At 45.3% G+C, this 19832-nt stretch overlaps 1 protein-coding gene across 2 annotated transcripts in view; it reads right to left on the bottom strand.

Annotated features, from left to right (window-relative positions):
• The window catches only part of SF3B3 (splicing factor 3b subunit 3), a 55344-nt gene that overhangs the window by 8411 nt on the left and 27101 nt on the right, over positions 1 to 19832 (bottom strand). For both annotated transcript variants that reach the window (XM_048816890.2, XM_048816891.2), the window contains exons 15-21: positions 16482 to 16625; positions 15477 to 15599; positions 13693 to 13847; positions 8463 to 8637; positions 7246 to 7451; positions 6180 to 6336; positions 4030 to 4155 (exon numbers count right to left, since the gene is read on the bottom strand). In XM_048816890.2, coding sequence (XP_048672847.1) covers positions 4030 to 4155; positions 6180 to 6336; positions 7246 to 7451; positions 8463 to 8637; positions 13693 to 13847; positions 15477 to 15599; positions 16482 to 16625 — 1086 coding nt within the window. The remainder of the gene's footprint in view (positions 1 to 4029; positions 4156 to 6179; positions 6337 to 7245; positions 7452 to 8462; positions 8638 to 13692; positions 13848 to 15476; positions 15600 to 16481; positions 16626 to 19832) is intronic.

The raw sequence follows: 19832 nt of genomic DNA, 5'->3' as shown, positions 1-19832 counted from the left end.
CGCAAGTAGAGTAGGGGCTTTAGGGGACGAGAGCTGAGGAAGCGTTGTTCTAAATCAGCCATAAAAATGTTGGCATACTGTGGGGCCATGCGGGTACCCATAGCAGTGCCGCTGATCTGAAGGTATACATTGTCCCCAAATGTGAAATAGTTATGGGTAAGGACAAAGTCACAAAGTTCAGCCACCAGGTTAGCCGTGACATTATCGGGGATAGTGTTCTTGGCGGCCTGTAGTCCATCTTTGTGTGGAATGTTGGTGTAGAGGGCTTCTACATCCATAGTAGCCAGGATGGTGTTATCAGGAAGATCACCGATGGATTGAAGTTTCCTCAGGAAGTCAGTGGTGTCTCGAAGGTAGCTGGGAGTGCTGGTAGCGTAGGGCCTGAGGAGGGAGTCTACATAGCCAGACAATCCTGCTGTCACGGTGCCAATGCCTGAGATGATGGGGCGCCCAGGATTTCCAGGTTTATGGATCTTGGGTAGTAGATAGAATATCCCAGGTCGGGGTTCCAGGGGTGTGTCTGTGCGGATTTGATCTTGTGCTTTTTCAGGAAGTTTCTTGAGCAAATGCTGTAGTTGCTTTTGGTAACTCTCAGTGGGATCATAGGGTAATGGCTTGTAGAAACTCGTGTTGGAGAGCTGCCGAGCAGCCTCTTGTTCATATTCCGACCTATTCATGATGACAACAGCACCTCCTTTGTCAGCCTTTTTGATTATGATGTCAGAGTTGTTTCTGAGGCTGTGGATGGCATTGCGTTCCGCATGGCTGAGGTTATGGGGCAAGTGATGCTGCTTTTCCACAATTTCAGCCCGTGCACGTCGGCGGAAGCACTCTATGTAGAAGTCCAGTCTGCTGTTTCGACCTTCAGGAGGAGTCCATCTAGAATCCCTCTTTCTGTAGTGTTGGCAGGGAGACCTCTGTGGATTAGTATGTTGTTCAGAGGTATTTTGGAAATATTCCTTGAGACGGAGACGTCGAAAATAGGATTCTAGGTCACCACAGAACTGTATCATGTTCGTGGGGGTGGAGGGGCAGAAGGAGAGGCCCCGAGATAGAACAGCTGCTTCTGCTGGGCTGAGAGTATAGTTGGATAGGTTAACAATATTGCTAGGTGGGGTGAGGGAACCATTGCTGTGGCCCCTTGTCGCATGTAGTAGTTTAGAAAGTTTAGTGTCTTTTTTCTTTTGTAGAGAAGCAAAGTACCTACTACAGGACAGGCCTAACAAAGAAAATAACAGAACGCCACTAGCGGTCACCTTCAGCCCCCAACTAAAACCCCTCCAACGCATTATTAAGGATCTACAACCTATCCTAAAGGATGACCCAACACTCTCACAAGTCTTGGGAGACAGGCCAGTCCTTGCCTACAGACAGCCCCGCAACCTGAAGCAAATACTCACCAACAACCACATACCACACAACAGAACCACTAACCCAGGAACTTATCCTTGCCACAAAGCCCGTTGCCAATTGTGCCCACATATCTATTCAGGGGACACCATCACAGGGCCTAATCACATCAGCCACACTATCAGAGGCTCGTTCACCTGCACATCCACCAATGTGATATATGCCATCATGTGCCAGCAATGCCCCTCTGCCATGTACATTGGTCAAACTGGACAGTCTCTACGTAAAAGAATAAATGGACACAAATCAGATGTCAAGAATTATAACATTCATAAACCAGTCGGAGAACACTTCAATCTCTCTGGTCACGCAATCACAGACATGAAGGTCGCTATCTTAAAACAAAAAAACTTCAAATCCAGACTCCAGCGAGAAACTGCTGAATTGGAATTCATTTGCAAATTGGATACTATTAATTTAGGCTTAAATAGAGACTGGAAGTGGCTAAGTCATTATGCAAGGTAGCCTGTTTCCTCTTGTTTTTTCCTACCCCCCCCCAGATGTTCTGGTTTAACTTGGATTTAAACCTGGAGAGTGGTCAGTTTAGATGAGCTATTACCAGCAGGAGAGTGAGTTTGTGTGTGTATGGGGGTGGGGGGGATGTGAGAAAACCTTGATCTATGCAGGAAATAGCCCAACTTGATTATGTAAAGAGTTGTCACTTTGGATGGGCTAGCACCAGCAGGAGAGTGAATTTGTGTGGGGGGGTGGAGGGTGAGAAAACCTGGATTTGTGCTGGAAATGGCCCACCTGTTGATCACTTTAGATAAGCTATTACCAGCAGGACAGTGGGGTGGGAGGAGGTATTGTTTCATGATTTCTGTGTGTATATAAAGTCTGCTGCAGTTTCCACGGTAAACATCTGATGAAGTGAGCTGTGGCTCACGAAAGCTCATGCTCAAATAAATTGGTTAGTCTCTAAGGTGCCACAAGTACTCCTTTTCTTTTTGCGAATTCATTTTAAATGACTTTTCTTCCTTGCTCCATTGACTCATCCCCAATTTTACACCATGGCTCCAGAACACGGGCGGGAGAAGTGGTGTTAGTGCAGACCTGAACTACAGTGGCCACTGTGCCCAGTTTTTGACCCCATAAATAAGCCTGTCCGGAGCAGCAGCAGCAGTCTGATCAGGGGTGTGTGTAGGAGCACAGATGCCACCTCTACATCTACAGATCTTTGGCTATGCCCCCTGACCTCCAGGCCAGGCAATGCCACTTCACAGCTCCGGTCACAATGCATCTGAGAAGAAAACTTTGCAAGTTGTGATGGGAGCCAAAACCTAGGCAAAATCTATCCTCTCCATGTTCCCTTTTTACCCTGTGGGTTTTCTGGTGTGTGTTTATGTGCAGTGGACAATCAGAGGTTGGCCTAAGACCTGTAACTTGCAGGGGAAGGAAATGGGAAGAGAAGCAGCCAGCTAAAGCACTCGAAAAAGTGCTTTGTAGTTGAACTGCTTTCGTGCTGTCTAATGTATCAGCCATGGAGAGCAAAACACACCCATTCCCCCCCCCATATGCCTAGAGCTTAAAACAATGCAGTATCCTTGGCAGTCCTAATGGAACCTAACGAGCCTCTCTAGGTATGTCTATACTCCACACTAAGGCTGCGCTCTGACTCAGGTTTGAGCCTAACTCTTTCTAACGTCCACACACAAGTCAGTCTGACTCGGGTCAGCAAGCACTCAGGAGCCAGGTCCTAAGATGCTGCTATGGGGGTGGCTCAGAACCCACGTCCCACTGAGACTTGGGTCCAAGGCCTGTCATTTTGCAGTGTGGATGCAACTCAAGCTGCAGGCCTGAGTCAGAAGGTCTGCATAGTGCAGTATGGACACATCAGCATGGCTGTGAGACCCAGGTCCAGCAATTGTAAACCTGGGGTTTACAACGCAGTGTGGATGCTCAATCGCAGACCCAGATCCCACAGACCCTGGCTTAGTGTGCAGTGTAGACACAGCCTTTGACTTCTGTCCTGGCACACAGCTCCTTCTGTGGCTGTAAAAGAGCGAAGAGTTTAACAGCTGCCCACTTTAGCTCTCCAGTGCGTCCAGATCCAATGGCACACCAGAACCGCATAGCTCCGCTGTTTCTGCCTACACTCTGCTGGGCTGTTGGCAGAATCTACTGTCCCCTAGTGTAAGGGGTGAAAGTGTCTCCCATTTAGTCAAATGGGAAATGCTACCAGACCCTCAATTTGTATTTAGAGGAGAGAAGACCCACATATGATACAGCAGTACTGGAGGGACTATGCATTTCATTAGAACAAGTGCATGAGAAACCCATTAATAGTTCTGTCTAGAAGGGAAGCGTGGTGGGGTTTTAAGGTATTGCACACCTGACTGGCGATCAAATGACAAACGTGGCATGGGGGAGAAGCAGTTGCTGCTGTGGTTGATTTTTACTTGGTATTTCTTAGGTTATTCTGTTTTGGGGTGTATGTACAGGGCACCCAGAACTTTGGATGGGGCCCTCTGGTGTGGAGTTTATTTAGGACAAAAACAAACACACACACTAAACATAGCACACCTAAAACCCTCCTTTGAAAATGTATCCCCGAGTGTTACTCTTTACTCAGACCCCTCACCCCAAGAAATGGCACCCATCAAGAACCAAAGCCAATACCTTGTTCTCACACTTCCGAAGCAGCTTCTTCTTGCCCAGGTCATAGACACGTAAGAGTTTTCCAACTCCAATTAAGACTCGGCCTTGGAATGGGGCAATGGCTGCAGGTACTTCCTCCACAGGGGTCTACACAGGGAGGTGAGAGGAACACACATTAGAAAGCCCAGTGAGACAGACAAAACCCCCTGAAGACAAATGACTGTACTTGCGCCTTTACTGCAAAATAAAGCAGAGCTGGAGAATGGACTTTATCCAGTGGTTCTGTTGAAGCTTTAAAGCCTTGATACTGGCAATGGCAAGGTTAATCAGAGTCCTTGATGTGTCCTGCAGAATTCCTAACCCCTGTGCCAGCAGTACACTATATGCTGGAACACCATGTTTTATTGGTGCTTATGCAATCCTGGATAGGATACTCCCAAGCCACTGAATATCAGACAGAGCACTTAAATGAGAGAGTTGGAGTTGAGTGTGGAGATCATTCTACGAGCAATTGAGCAGAATATGCAGCAAGGCAGAAAAGGCACTGTCACCCCAATCAGTGGCTTTACTGTTTCCCCAATATGAACAAGATTTTACTTTTTGCTAAATCCAATTCAGATTGCAATCAGCAATCCTTCAGGCTCAGGAGTCTCGATCCGATTCAGCGCTTGCAGTGAGAGTTCTGGACCAGCCAGTGGAGAAGATGTTAAATCTGAAAGATCTCAAGATGTCCTTGGCAGCTCTAATGCAGGCAAATTTTCCTAAGGATAATGCCATATTCTTGTTAATCCAAAAGTATCCGTCAGCGATCATAATGGAAAAAATTAATTCCACTGGCGTTTTTGGTGCTGACAGTCATCAGCACATTTTTCCAGGTTTGGTCACGCTGGCTAACAAAAGCCAGTCCATCCAACTAGCTCTGTAAGCTACATGGTGGACGTTAAAAGGCATCCTAGCGGCCCTTGGCCAGGACAGACCCCTCTTGATGAACTTGGAAATGTGGGAAGAAAGAAGAAAGTCACCACATTCTTTAGCACTTCCTCATCCCCTGCCCATTTCTCAACCATAGCTGGGAATGCATAGGGAGAACAGAGGTTTCTTTGAACTTGGTGTTGCTGAAACCCTGGAGGTCCATCAGTAACACAGATCACTTATGAGCAGTCAAGTCACTTATGCATTTAACCGAAAGAAGGTGCACAGGCCCATACTACCTAAAGCTGGGTATCAGGGAACCTTCATCACTAAGGCAAGTGACCTGAGAGCAGGTCAGCTTTGTAAAGAAACAGCCACTATGAAAGCTTCTCAAGCATGGGAATACTGCATTTTAAAAGGGTAACATTCCCCCCCCCACCCCCGGGCCTCAGTAACTGTTCTCTGGGAGCAGGAATAGGGTCCCTACCTGTCAATCCAGCGCATGGCGATGCAGGCCTGGCCCTGACTTGGCCTCAGGTGACCAGGGTCCATTTCCAGCTCTATCACGGACATCCCTGGGCATGTCAATGTCTCTGGGCCTCAGCTCCCCACCCGTGCCAGGGATAACCCTTCCCTACCGCCTACAGGGGCGCAAGAATAAACGTGCTCACAGTTGTGAGGGGCTGATACTATGGGGTTGGGGCCAAACAAGCAGCTAGACAGACAGTAACTCTGGGTGCAGAATTTTCCCGCCAGTTCCTCCTGGAAAGTAGACAGGCTTCTCCCTGCTTCAAAGTTTCCCCGAGCAGGAGAAAAATTATGGTTAGCCTACAGTCTCCCCAAATATCTAGTCACTTTGCTAGAGCCCAACTAGTGCCAGTTAGGTGCCCTGGAAAATGAGTAGTGAGATTTGCAGCTACTGCCAGTTGTGCAAAGTTCCTGCATTTGCACTATCACCTGCCTGGCAAAGCTCAGGGCTTGCCCATTTGCCAATACTGGCAGCAGCCACAAGAAGGAATGTGGGGCTGACAGCTGGCAGTCTATCTGGTATATGCTTTGGAACAAGATATCTCAGGGGGACTCAAACTGTAGTTTAGTGTGGTCAGTTTTCCAAACCCATCTGAAGATTGTCTGGGCCTCTCATGCACTCAATGAGCTTCAATGTGGATTTTCCTGGCTCCCTTCCTCCTCTCTTGGTCTGTACCTCCCACAATGTTAGCACAAGAGAGGTCAGCCCACTCCATGCAGGGCACACTCACCTTGTGTAGGAACTCCAGCTTCTCGCCATTATTTACCAGCTTGTATGTGTAGATAAACCCACCAGCAACCGACCGGGGGTTCAGAATCAGGTCCTTGGCCACTCCCACCAGCACATGCCAGTCGTCACTGGCGTTGGCGAATCGGCACACTGCCACACTGGGGACAACACAGACAGGTGCCCAGAGGTTAGTGTGAGCAAAGTATAGAAACCAAAGCCAGAGCTGCCTCGGGATAGGATCTGCATGTCACACGTGGATGGTAAATCTGGGTGAGAGCTTTGGAAGCCTGACTTCACATTGCTGATTTCAGTCATTTATCCCCCCCACTCAGCTTTCCCCCCAAAAACACACTAAGTATTCATATTTAGACAGCAATATAGGTATGGAATATTCACTGTGCCCAGGCAGGAAGTGGGAATCTGGGCTGCTGCTTTTTCTTTTGAGAGGAAATTTACATTTTGGACATTTATCAGCAACTTCTTCTCCCTCCTTTCATCTTTCTCCTCCCCCGATGGATGCTTAGCCCATCAGCACAAGAGTCAGGCGTCTCGAGGACTGATTACACAAAGCAAAACGGACAGACTGCGTGTCTGTTGGCTTGACTCATCTTCCTTGCTGCAGTTCCACCTGACTTCTCTCTTATACACAGTACCTGCCCTTTTAAATGCACTCACAACATTGCCTGGCAGTTTAATCTCTGCAGAGGGGATGCTAAGGAAGAGAGGGGGACAGGAGGGAGGGGAACACAAGGACAACTGCTCCTACTTTTTATTTCTTCTCCATCATCTGCACCCCATGGGGCCTTTTTAGAATACGATCCTTCAACGTCTTCTGTAAAGGTCCAGTGAATGCGTTGGCATTAAGAGTTAGTGCCTATGCTCACCTTGCACGACTGGGCTGGGCGAAGGAAAGATAAGAGCTTCGGAGTACAGGGAGGTGTCTACTGGGGTTTAGTACCCAGCCTCCCAGCAATGTGGCCTTTCAACTCAAACGACGGCTGGGCCAAATAAGCAGCAATGTATTAAGCACATGACAGCCAGAGACTATGTCTGGCACTGCTCCTTACCTGAAGGCGGCTTCGTTCTGCTCTAGTTGGACCAGATCTAAAGTATTGCCCTGGATGGGGTTCATCACTCGGACAACAGAGGCCCACTGGCCATTGCCTGCCTTGGGGGCACCAAAGATGGACTCGGGAAGGTTCTCATTCAGAAAGGCGGCTGCCATCTCTGCGGCCAGTTCCCTCTCATCCTCACCTGCAGCCTCCACCATTTCCTGCAGCACACATTACAGCGGGAAGAGAAAGAACTCAGCACAAGAGGGGATTCGTTTCAAGACAGGCTGATACCAAGTTGCTTGGCGTGGTGAAGATTTAGAAGATAAGCTTCAATGGAGAGAGATCCCCAAGGCAAAGTGCTACTAATATGAAAGCCAAGTGAACGTTAAAGCCTCTGTTTTACAAAGCCAGAGAGCCAAGAGCTCAACGCCTACAAGAAACCTACGAGACCATGATTCTGCTTGCCTTACTACAATACAGCCTGTTGTTATGGAGCTCAAAAGTACGGCACTGTTGATTCCTCACTGCCCATGGGGCCATTGCTTTGGGGACACGGCCTCCAGAACACCAGCTGATGCCAATGAGAAATCTTTAATGAAAACAATCTATTCAACTCCAAGTAACCTCAGCAATAATAATAAAAAATTCTAGAGAACGTGTGATACACAAGCAGGATCATTGCTCAGCAGAATAATCTCAAAGTCTGTCAAGGCATCAGGGTACTGCATGCTGTGAAAGGCAGCATTTGGACTGCAATTTATCTGCTGAAATTATGATTATGCGGAAGCGCCATAACTGAACTAGAAAACCAACCACTAATCATTTGGCAACGTGGAGTCCGAGGCCACTATTAAGAAATCAACAGCAGCAAACAGTAAAGAACAATTTGTCCTTATACAGGCTCCTTCAGAGGAGCTCAAGTGGATTTTCAAACATTCGGTATCACAGGGCCCCTGCTGAGCATTAAGTATACACCCTTTTACACAGACTGAGGAAGAGGTTAAGTGATTAGCCCAAGCCCAAACTGTTTGTGGAACACAGTGCTGGACTCTGAGCAACCTCTCCTGCCATCCCCACGGGCCTGCACTGCACTCCATCCGCCCGCCCCTCGTGCTCACACCCAGCAAAAGAATTCCAGTCCCTGAGGTTAACATAGGTGGGGATCCTCAGCACTCAAGTGAGAGGGCGTCCAGAAGGACACACATGCATATATGAGCTGTCCTGATTACCTCAGCCATCTGCTGCTTTCTCTGGGCCTTTGTGGCCTCGGTGTAAGCATTGTGGTCTGTCTCGATGATGATCAGGTTGCTGCTCTCAGGGTGAATGACGAACCTCCTGGGGGTGTACTGCAGCGGGAAGGCAACCTGGTTGAAGACTGCCCCCAGCTTTTCCAATGCCAAAATCCTACGTGGACAGAGAAAGGCCACATGCATTTAGCAACTCCCAACACAAGCCATTCCCCAGAGACAGCAAGGATGGAGCTCAGTCTTCAGCTGTCATTTCATAAATCAATGTACAGGCCAGCTGCTGTTCTCTCAGCAGCCCAGGCCAGCAGCCTCAACAGATGGGAGAGCGCTAATCACTCTTTCCCAACCTTCAGAACACAAACCCACAGAGTTCTCAATAGCGCTGCTAGATTTTTGGAGTGGATGCTATATCGGAGCTACATGAGAGCTCAGCAATGGATTGGTTAGTAGTTTCCTGGCAGAGGCCAATATCTGATGCCTCAGAGGAAGGTGAATGCTCCTGCCTCCAAGACACCAGGCCAACTGTGCAGTGTTGTGTGCCGGAGGGAGTTGATAGCTTCTTTCAACTACCTGAAAGAGGGTTCCAAAGAGGATGGATCTAGACTGTTCTCAGTGGTAGCAGATGACAGAACAAGGAGTAAAGGTCTTAAGTTGCAGTGTGGGAGGTTTAGGTTGGATATTAGGAAAAACTTTTTCACTAGGAGGGTGGTGAAGCACTGGAATGCGTTACCTAGGGAGGTGGTGGAATCTCCTTCCTTAGAGGTTTTTAAGGTCAGGCTTGACAAAACCCTGGCTGGGATGATTTAGTTGGGGATTGGTCCTGCTTTGAGCAGGGGGTTGGACTAGATGATCACCTGAGGTCCCTTGCAAACCTGATATTCTATGATTCTTTGTAATCCCTTACAGGTGATCATACTAATCCCATGCATTCGGTTTGATGACCCCACTCTGCAGGCTGGGAAACTGAACTACAGGGAAGGGATGAGACGGGCTCATCAGTGGGTGAAGTGAGCACAGAATTCAGGTCTCCTATGACTCCCACTTCCCTATTTTAAATATGAGACCATGCTATATCTATGCCAGAGATGACACAATGAGTGGTGGGTGATCAACAGCCTTTTGCAAATGGTGCGGTTATGCAAAAGAAATCATATTTTATCAGGGGGGAGAAAGGTGGATGAATGGAATTGGGGAATCTTGGGAATACGGCATCTGCATCCAAATGTGGTTTAGAAGCTACAGCTGGCCCAAAAAGTTTCTCCGATGAAAATCAGGTTCGTCACAAGACAAGAAAAATACCAGTGTGTGAATGGCTAGTCTTTCTGCAGCTTGCCTGCACAAATGCCAGCTCATCTGGAGCCAGAATAACCAAGAGTCCCTTCAGAAAGATTCCTTTAAAAAACCATCGAATGCTTTAATATGCCAAAAAGGACAGACAAGAAGAAAGTGCCTGTTTGTAGTCACATAAAGCAGGGCTCCTGAATGTAAGCTTCCCCTTTATTTTCACTTATCTTCCTAATTATTCCCCCCCCCGGCTGAGATAGGAACAGGCAACACAAAAAACACGGTCATTCCTTTGACTTTCAAACCAACAACTCACTCCATTTCCTACAGAGCAGCCTTTTCAGTTCATGCAGCACTTTCCTTTTTCTGTTATTTTACAGCATATAGCCAAATTATAATAGGCCAGCCACAGAACTTCCCATACAGAGAAAAACTTAATTCCTTCTCTCTCCTGGTAAGAGGCAGAGTCATTTTTAAAATCTGTTTGTAGTTGAATTCCTTTTCTTTTGCTATAAAGTAAATCCAACAGCACAGCAATTCATGGACCACTAATGGACCTTTCTGGTGGCCTATAGAATGAGGTATTTTGGGAACCAAGCAAAGGGGGACTGAGGAAAGACATTCCATGACAAAATGTTTGGCGTTGGCCAGGGCAAAGAATAGCTCAGAACAAAATCACAATGGTGAGCTAGAGGTGGAGTTGCATTTTCTAAACAGAGGCCTATAAAATAAAAAAGCCAACCCTGCTTTGCACTACCGTTGTGGATCAGTGGTTGTTTTCGACCACTTGATTGGACATTTTTGGGGGGATAAATATTAGAAATGTCATCTCCTAGCTATAAGGGGATCATATACGATACTCCTATAGTGCCTGATCTCAGACCTGAAATACTCTGAATGCTGATACCACCATATATTTACTAATTTCTCCAGGGCCCCATTGCTGGGGCAGCTAGCCTAGATTCTGTGGGTATTTCTACACAGCAAGAGGTGGGCATGGGCCAGCCTACCTGAGCTAGCTTGAATCCAGGTAACAATAGCAATGAAGACAGCAGAGCATGGTCTTCAAAGCCGGTAGTACAAACCCATCACAGAGCCTGAGTAGGCATTCAGCTGCTCCGAAGCCCACACTGCCTTCACTGCTATTGTTCCCCAAGCTAGCTGGATTTAAACTGGCTCAGGGAGGCTAGCCCATGCACAGCTCTTGCTGGGTAGACCTAGCTTTCATGTTTAGTAATTCAATGCCTTTTCTTAACACACAAATGAGCCACACCATGAGCAAAACCCAAACCAAACATTGAACCAAATAAAGCCGTCTTATCTAGTGCTCTGAAAGCTGCTAAACAAACTCTGGCAGCCCTGCTAAAAAGAGCAGCATGGCTATTCCACCGAATGGGCAGCTGTCCTCACCATGGCCCTTTTCGCAATGTCGCTATCCCATGCTGCACTTTCCAGTGATGAAATCTAAGAGAGTTACTCAACATGTCCTTCAGTCACTCCTCCTGCAGCTCAGCGGGATGCATTTAAATTCCCTTATTCCCAGTTTATCGTGTACTTTCCCACTCAACGATTGTGTATCCTATTTCTCAGTGGTGTTGTAATCTCCCCTCATTTAGAGGCATGAGAATCAGAACCATTGCAAATAGTGCCTCTCAGCTGCAAACTTGCTGAAATACAAGAACAGTGCTCGCTGTACGCAGGGGACAAGTTCTTGTAATAAACATTTCTGCTGTGCATTCTTGTGCATCTCCAAATAAACCAGTTGCTCAGTCTGTCTGGGTTCCTATTGGTCTAACACAGCTACCGACCTCGAGAACCTTATACAATTCTAAAATCTTGAGGTGACCGAGCTGGACACTAAGAACAAACGGTCTGAAACACGCACAAGAACTCAGCCTTGCTAGAAACGTACTGCTCCGTAAATAAAACGGATCTGTGGCTATAACTGTCCCAATATGGTTATCTTCCACCGCACCTTAACATAGTGCCACCATAAGCACAGAAGGTGCTTTCAGACTTAAGTATTCTTATGTCCTGCCTTGATGAGCTTACAGTCTAATCTGAACAGAGAAACTGTCACTGAATACGGTAGGTATGGAGAAAGGAACAGGATTACAGACAGTGTTACTTGGTAGCTCTACTTAATTCTTCTAGAACAAAAGGAAGCTGTTATCTGCTTTTCCATTCCTCCACACTCCTGCCCCCAAAACTTCATCCATCTGATGAAGTGAGCTGTAGCTCACGAAAGCTTATGCTCAGATAAATTGGTTAGTCTCTAAGGTGCCACAAGTCCTCCTGTTCTTTTTCCATTGGGAGTGTGGCTATTAGCTTAAATAAGGTCAGACTGTTACTGAACAAAATACACCTAAAATTACACCCATTTTGTTTAATGACCTAAAAACTCAAGGGCAGAAGCACCCATCACCATACAAAAATTTCCTTTTACAAATTAACTACAAGTTGCATTTTATGAGCCTAGTGCTGGAGTCTGCATCTTGCTATCCGCTGACAGATACTGTTGCGATGGATTTTAAAATGTATGAAGAAGAATATGATTTGGTGAGCTAGCTCCAAAGTTGAAAACGATCTCAACTATTACAAACATGGAGCAACCCTGCCCCACAGGAAGGCCCTGGATTACTAATCTTGGTAGGTTTCAGAGTAACAGCCGTGTTAGTCTGTATCTGCAAAAAGAAAAGGAGTACTTGTGGCACCTTAGAGACTAACAAATTTATTTAAGCATAAGCTTTCGTGAGCTACAGCTCACCTCATCAGATGCATGTAGTGGAAAATACAGTGGGGAGATTTTATATACACAGAGAATGTGAAACAATGGGTGTTACCATACACACTGTAATGAGAGTGATCAGGTAAGGTGAGCTATTACCAGCAGGAGAGAAAAAAAAACCTCTCTGGTCACTCAATTACAGACCTAAAAGTTGCAATTCTTCAACAAAAAAAACCTTCAAAAACAGACTCCAACGAGACACTGCTCAATTGGAATTAATTTGCAAACTGGACACCATTACATTAGGCTTGAATAAAGAATGGGAGTAGATGTGTCATTACACAAAGTAAAACTATTTCCCCATGTTTATTTCCCACCCCCCACTACTGTTCCTCACACGTTCTTGTCAACTGCTGGAAATGGCCCACCTTGATTATCACTACAAAAGGTTTTTCTCTCCTGCTGGTAATAGCTCACCTTACCTGATCACTCTCGTTACAGTGTGTATGGTAACACCCATTGTTTCATGTTCTCTGTGTATATAAAATCTCCCCACTGTATTTTCCACTGCATGAATCCGATGAAGTGAGCTGTAGCTCACTTTGAAAGCTTATACTCAAATAAATTTGTTAGTCTCTAAGGTGCCACAAGTACTCCTAATCTTGGTAGGAGAAGAATCAACAACATTTAGACAATTTAATAAAACAGAACATCTGGAGCAAAACTGGTCTCTAGTCACGGCTTGAAACCTGAAATGGGGCTGCTGAGTATACTGCAGAATGCCCTCTGTAGGCCGAGTGGCAGATCCACTGGTAGAAACATTAAAAATGACAGGGTGGGGAAATATTTGAACGAACTGTGCACCCAACTGGCTTGTGCTCAAAGGTGCCTGACCATCTCCCAGTGGGGGACAAAGCTCAAAGATCTTTTGATCCCAGTGAGATGGGATTTTTACCGCAAATTCTCCCAAACACTATAAATTGGCTTGGTGCAAAAATGCCATATGTTGAATATGAACAAATGTGTCTGCGGTAAAAGAGAGTGGTTTTAGGGAGAGGCAGGTGATGTTAAAGAGCTTTCTTTATCCATGCATCATACCAGGAGACCCCAACAAACTGAAACGTCCCTACAGCCCTCTCCTCCCTCCTGAGAGCTACCAGCGCCCCCAGTTCAGAAGCAGGAGAGTTTCATCAACCTTACCGCAATGTGTTTGTGGAGATAGCAACAATGCCCTCAGGACACTGCTCAGAAGCGAAGCCAGATGCAAACTCTAGAGTTTCATAGGACAGGGGGGTTAGATGAAAGCGGGACTGATAAGAATAACTCAGCCATGAGCGACTGGACATGGCCAGCACCTGGGGAAGGAAGAAAGACAGCAAATTCACCAATCTGGACATGAGGGTCAAGTTAACTCCCTGCAGCATTAATCAGAGTGTGCACATTCCAGCAATTAGACTCCTAGCCACTGTGGGCATAATTTCACTCTGCCCAGAGACTGACTTCAAAACCACTCCCCCTCTAAGGAGCAACTTCCAAGGGAGCAACCTCATAGTTCAGACATCACTGATTACAAGAATGGTGTCATGGCAACCTGGTCCCAAACTGAGTTTTGGAAAATCCAATTTTCTCCACAAAAGCCAATATCAACAGAAATACTTCCATGGCTTTTCTTTTTAAACAACTTTGTTTTTCAATGGAAATAGGTTTCTTTAAACAAACACTCCCCGTCTTGTTGCAACCTGAATATTTCAATATTGTGCAAGTGCTTGAAAAGTGACACTGATTAGAAACATAAATGGACCTAACTAGTCTATTTGCAGTCAGTCTAAGAGGAATGCAGAAAGCAAACAAATGACAAACAGTGCAAAGTAAATTAGACTTAAAACTCCTTCAGCTTTAACCTAAAGGATTATTTATATCTCAATTATTAGTTACAATGATTTGGAGATGATCATGTTCTTGGCTAGGCAGCCAGACAGAGTTATACTAAATAATGTACATTAGACTCAGAGGGCGTCACTTGATCTCAGTGCAGAGGGGGAATTCAAGAGATTGGCCTCTAAACAGAAAACGTATTGCTCTATGTCAACACCTCTCTTTCAAGGATCTCAAACAGCTTTACATGTATTAATGAATTAAGACTCAAATCCTCCATAATATGTTATCCCCATTTTACAGACGAGAGGACTGTGTACAGCAAGATGAGAGACTTACCCAATGTACCACAACATAGAGCAGAATCCAGACCCCCCCACCCCACACCAGTCCCCTGCACTAGCCATCACTAACCCAGCACTTCTCAACCCATGAGGTGTGATCCAAAAACGGGTCAACCTGAGGGGGGCTGCTTTCCCCAGTGCCACAACAGAAGGGCTGCAAATATGATTCTAAAGGACTGGATCCTCAACTCCAAATCCAGCAAATATTTTGCTTCAGCCACAGATGACTAGGCAGCTGACTAGCCCCTGGCTAACCAGCTCCAGCCCTCTTAACATAGACAGGAGGAGTCCATAACCTGCTTTGGGCCAAAGCAAAATAAATGCCACTACACATCAGGTAGCCAGAGACTGCGTGGATGCTCATGCAGAACTTTCAGCCTTCGTATCTGTGCAGAAGAGGTCAGCTAAGAGACACTGAAAGTGCCTAACAATCTGCTTTGAGCTTTTACAAATACAGCGGAGGAGTGGCCTGCACAGTCACAGCACAAAGAGGGCAATAGATGGAAGAGGAGTCAGACAAGCATTGCTGTGCATCATATCTTAAGAAACAAGGTGAGACTGACACAACCCAGGCTGGTTATGTCAAGAATCTCCCAAGCAGCTCCAGAATGAAGCCACCCGGCTCCTCCTCCTCCTCCTCTACAGTAAGCTGGTCCTGTTGTGCAGCAGAGGCTTGTTCTCCACCCTCCCACCAATGAGGGAAGCTGGCTCACTGTGCACAGTGACAAATATTGACACTACACCTTGACATCTTGCTTTACTTACCGCCTCTTGGCCTTGCATTCGGACTCTGAAGAGTTTCACGGGGCGTGAGCCTAGGTACCTGGTTCTGGTATCAGAAAGATCTCCAGTGACTGGATCCAGGACAGTTCGCAGCAGCACACCGTTCTTTCATTGAGGAGAGAGAGAAAACTCACTTTAGTTCATGATCACAGAGACGGAATACTGGCTGAGACAGTTATACTTAATGAGAAAAGATACAATTTTTAACTAATTGGTCTTTTTTTCTCTCTTTCTTTTTCTAAGACTGAGGCACAAAGCAACTTTCCCTAAGACACAAAGGAAGTCTATGGTAGAACTGGTCACTGAACCCAGATTCCAAGTGCATCGCCTCACAGTTCCTCTCACTCAAACCCTCTTCCCTAATGATCAAAGAGTTTACAGTCTGGCAACAAACAAGATGCCCAGGTAAAGATCCTGGGCTGGACTATTTGGAAGAGCCCAGTTACTTTTACCCCACGTAGCACTTATCAAAACAACATTTCCATCTCAGGATCACGTAGCATTGCTTGTGCGAAAGACTGGACAACAGGGAGATTACTGGAGCAGACCCTGGGGTCACGTGCATGGCGCACCCGGGCTCTGCCCTCCAGAGGCTCTCTGCACAGCTGCCCGAGAACATTTCATGGAGAGAATAGTTTCTTTATAATCATCCTCTTTTCAAAAGGGGGCCAAAGCACAAGAATGCATGATTTGTACTAGGCAACATCTCAAAGGATTTGCTTTCCTTTGACCAGTGTGGGTATTCACCTAAAATCTAACTACATATCGGGACTTGTTTAACAGCTGGAGCAACTGGGGAATTCCAGACAGGCCCATACACAGAGGGGAATTCACTGCATGACTCAGCAGACCTTGATATCCTGACAGGGGTGTCCACATGGAAAGTCTCATGCTGCTGCACTGGACAATATAATGAGCATTTAATAAAGTCTTTCAGGCTGAGTGTCTCTCAGAAGGTCTTGTAGGAACCAGGCAAGTACTCCTCACCTGTAATCCGATGTTCAAGTACAGGAAGCCAATGGAGCCCCGCTCGCCCAACTCATCCTGTTTTTCTGCCCCGCCCATCTCCACAATACACAGTGATTCTGGCTGTGCAGGGAGGGCCTGCATGCTCAAGGGTTGTAAGCAATCCTGTAGGAGACAGAAAGGGACACTAGCATGCAATTACCACAGGAGATCCAGCTTTATATCTAAGGAGCCTAAAGGGGACCCTTCAAAATTTGTAAAGAACAGCATTCAATTCACACAGGAAATCCTAAGAGAATTATTTATCATAGAATATCAGGGTTGGAAGGGACCTCAGGAGATCACCTAGTCCAACCTCCTGCTCAAAGCAGGGGCAATCCCCAGTTAAATCATCCAACCAATTTTTGCCCCATATCCCTAAATTGCCCCCTCAAGAGTTGAACTCACAACCCTGGGTTTAGCAGGGCAATATTCAAACCACTGAGCTATCCCTCCCCATCCCTTATGATTTCCTAGTGCACAAGAGTTTTGGATCCATCTGCCTTACCTCCTGGCTTTCCTCAAATGATGCTGCATTTGCATCTGAGCAGCCTGGCACAATGGCTAGTGGTCCTGAACTACAATGCAACTTAACTGTAGAGCACCTCTAGCTAGAGGCTAGTGACCTAACGTAAGCATTCAGAAGGGTCAGAAAAAGTTAGCAACCAGTTCAGGCACAAAACCTATGGGTCTAATATTTACGAGGGCTATCAAATGATTAAAAAATTGCAATTAATCATGCTGTTAAATAATAATAGAATACCATTTATTTAAATATTTTTGGATGTTTTCTACATTTTCAAATATATTGATTTAAATTACAACACAGAATACAAAATGTACAGTGCTCACTTTATATTTAGTTTTGATTACAAATATTTACACTGTAAAAAACAAAAGAAATAGTATATTTCAGTTCACCTCATGCAGGTACTGTAGTGCAATCTCTGTCCTGAAAATTTAAATTACAAATGTAGAATTATGTACAAAAATAACTGCACTCAAAAACAAAACAATGTAAAACTTTAGTGCCTACAAGTCCACTCAGTCCTACTTCTTGTTCAGCCAATGGCTCTGACAAACAAGTTTGATTACATTTACGGAGATAATGCTGCCCTCTTCTTGTTTACAATGTCACTTGAAAGTGAGAACAGATGTTCACATGGCACTGTTATAGCTCGTGTCACAAGATATTTACGTGCCAGATGCACTAAATATTCTTATGTCCCTTGATGCGTCAACCACCATTCCAGAGGACATGCATCCATACTGATGATGGGTTCTGTTCGACAACGATTCAAAGCAATGTGGACCAATGCATGTTCATTTTCATCATCTGAGTCAGATGCCACCAGCAGGTAGATTTTTCTTTTTGGTGGTGGTTCGGGTTCTGTAGTTTCTGCATCAGACATCCGAAAGCTTGCTCCACACCTTGTCCCTCTCAGATTTTGGAAGGCACTTCAGATCTTAAACCTTGGGTTGAGTGTTGTAGCTATCTTGAGAAATCTCACATTGGTACCTCCTTCACATTTTGTTAAATCTGCAGTAAAAGTGTTCTTGAAAAGAACAACAGGTGCTGGGCCATCATCTGAGACTGTCATGAATTATGTTAAGTTGCAGTGGGGGAGGTCTAGGTTGGATATTAGGAAACACTATTTCACTAGGAGGGTGGTGAAGCACTGGAATGGGTTACCTAGGGAGGTGGTGGAATCTCCATCCTTAGAGGTTTTTAAGGCCCGGCTTGAAAAAGCCCTGGCTGGGATGATTAGTTGGTGTTGGTCCTGCTTTGAGCAGGGGATTGGACTAGATGACCTCCTGAGGTCTCTTCCAACCCTAATATTCTATGAAATATATGGCAGAATGAGAGTAACACAGAGCAGGAGACATACCATTCTCCCCCAAGGAGTTCATTCACAAATTTCATTAATGCTTTTTTTTAAAACTTGCGTCATCAGCGTAGAAGCATGTCCTCTGGAATGATGGCTGAAGCATGCAAAGGCATAGGAATGTTTAGCATACCTGGCATGTAAATAACTTGCAATGCCTGCTACAAAAGTGCCATGCAAATGCCTGTTCTCACTTTCAGATAATGTAAATAAGAAGCGGGCAGCATTATTTCCCGTAAATGTAAACAAACTTGTTTGTTTTAGCGAGTGGCTGAACAAGAAGTAGAACTGAACGGACTTGTAGGCTCTAAAGTTTTACATTGTTTTGTTTTTAAGTGCAGTTATGTAACAAAAAAATTCTATGTTTGTAAGTTGCACTTTCACAATAAAGAGATCGCACTACAGTACTTATAGGCGGTGAACTGAAAAATATTATTTATTTTGTTTTTCACTTTTACAGTGCAAATATTTGTAATAAAAACAATATAAAGTGAGCACTGTACACTGTATTCTGTGTTGTAATTGAAATCAATATATTTGAAAATATAGAAAAACATCCAAAAATATTTAATAAATTTCAATTGGTATTCTATTGTTTAGCAGTGCAATTAAAACTGCGATTAATCGCTATTAATTTTTTTGAGTTAATTTCATGAGTTAACTGCAATTAATTGACAGCTCTAATATTTACCATGGAAAGGGTGATGCAAAACCAAGCCTATTTTAACTGTCTGTTAAAAAAAGGCTTTCTTTGCCACAGGTAAATGGATGAGTAGACATCTACAAGGGAACCATCAGCAACCATACTTGAGAAACCAAAGTCTGTGCCTACTGGAAACAGACAGTTTATGATGGAGGCAGGGTGTAGCCTCCTATGCCTGTAGACCTTACTGATTGTGGACATCAAGGAGTAGCTGTGATAGGGGACTCTGCCAAGGGTTCAAAATCAAAGGCTGCACTTAGTCCTGATTCAGCAGGGGGGACAAAACGTGCACAAATTTACTCATTCCCCACCATTGGCTAAAAATTCTGGTTTGGATTGGACCATCAAACTTTCCTTGTAAAGGAAATTCTGGAACTCACAGGAAGAGTGTTCACAGGCTGCGCTATGTTTAGCTGAAGAAACAGACTGTTCTAATTACAAGAGTGCAGGAACAAAGAATGACAAACTTTAACTTTACAGTCTGCAGCTTCTATGTGCCGCAACACTGATGGGCAACTTTCCCAAAGAACCACAAAAACAGAAGCAAACTCCCCAAACATCCAATCCTGAGCTCCATTCTATAGCTGCTCCCACTAGATTCAACAGCAGCTCTTTGGGTGGAGTGGCTTGAGAATCAGGCCCAAAATAAACAGAGTAGGGAGTCTTCCCTAAAAGTACGCCACAAGTTTTACCCTCATAGCTAGGGTGGGCAACAGCAGTGCAGCTGGGAGGTGTACTTCCCAA

This window comes from Caretta caretta, chromosome 12 (genome assembly GCF_965140235.1).
Source record: "Caretta caretta isolate rCarCar2 chromosome 12, rCarCar1.hap1, whole genome shotgun sequence".
In the NCBI taxonomy this organism is placed as follows: domain Eukaryota; kingdom Metazoa; phylum Chordata; order Testudines; family Cheloniidae; genus Caretta; species Caretta caretta.
This window is presented reverse-complemented; position numbering and strand designations above follow the sequence as displayed.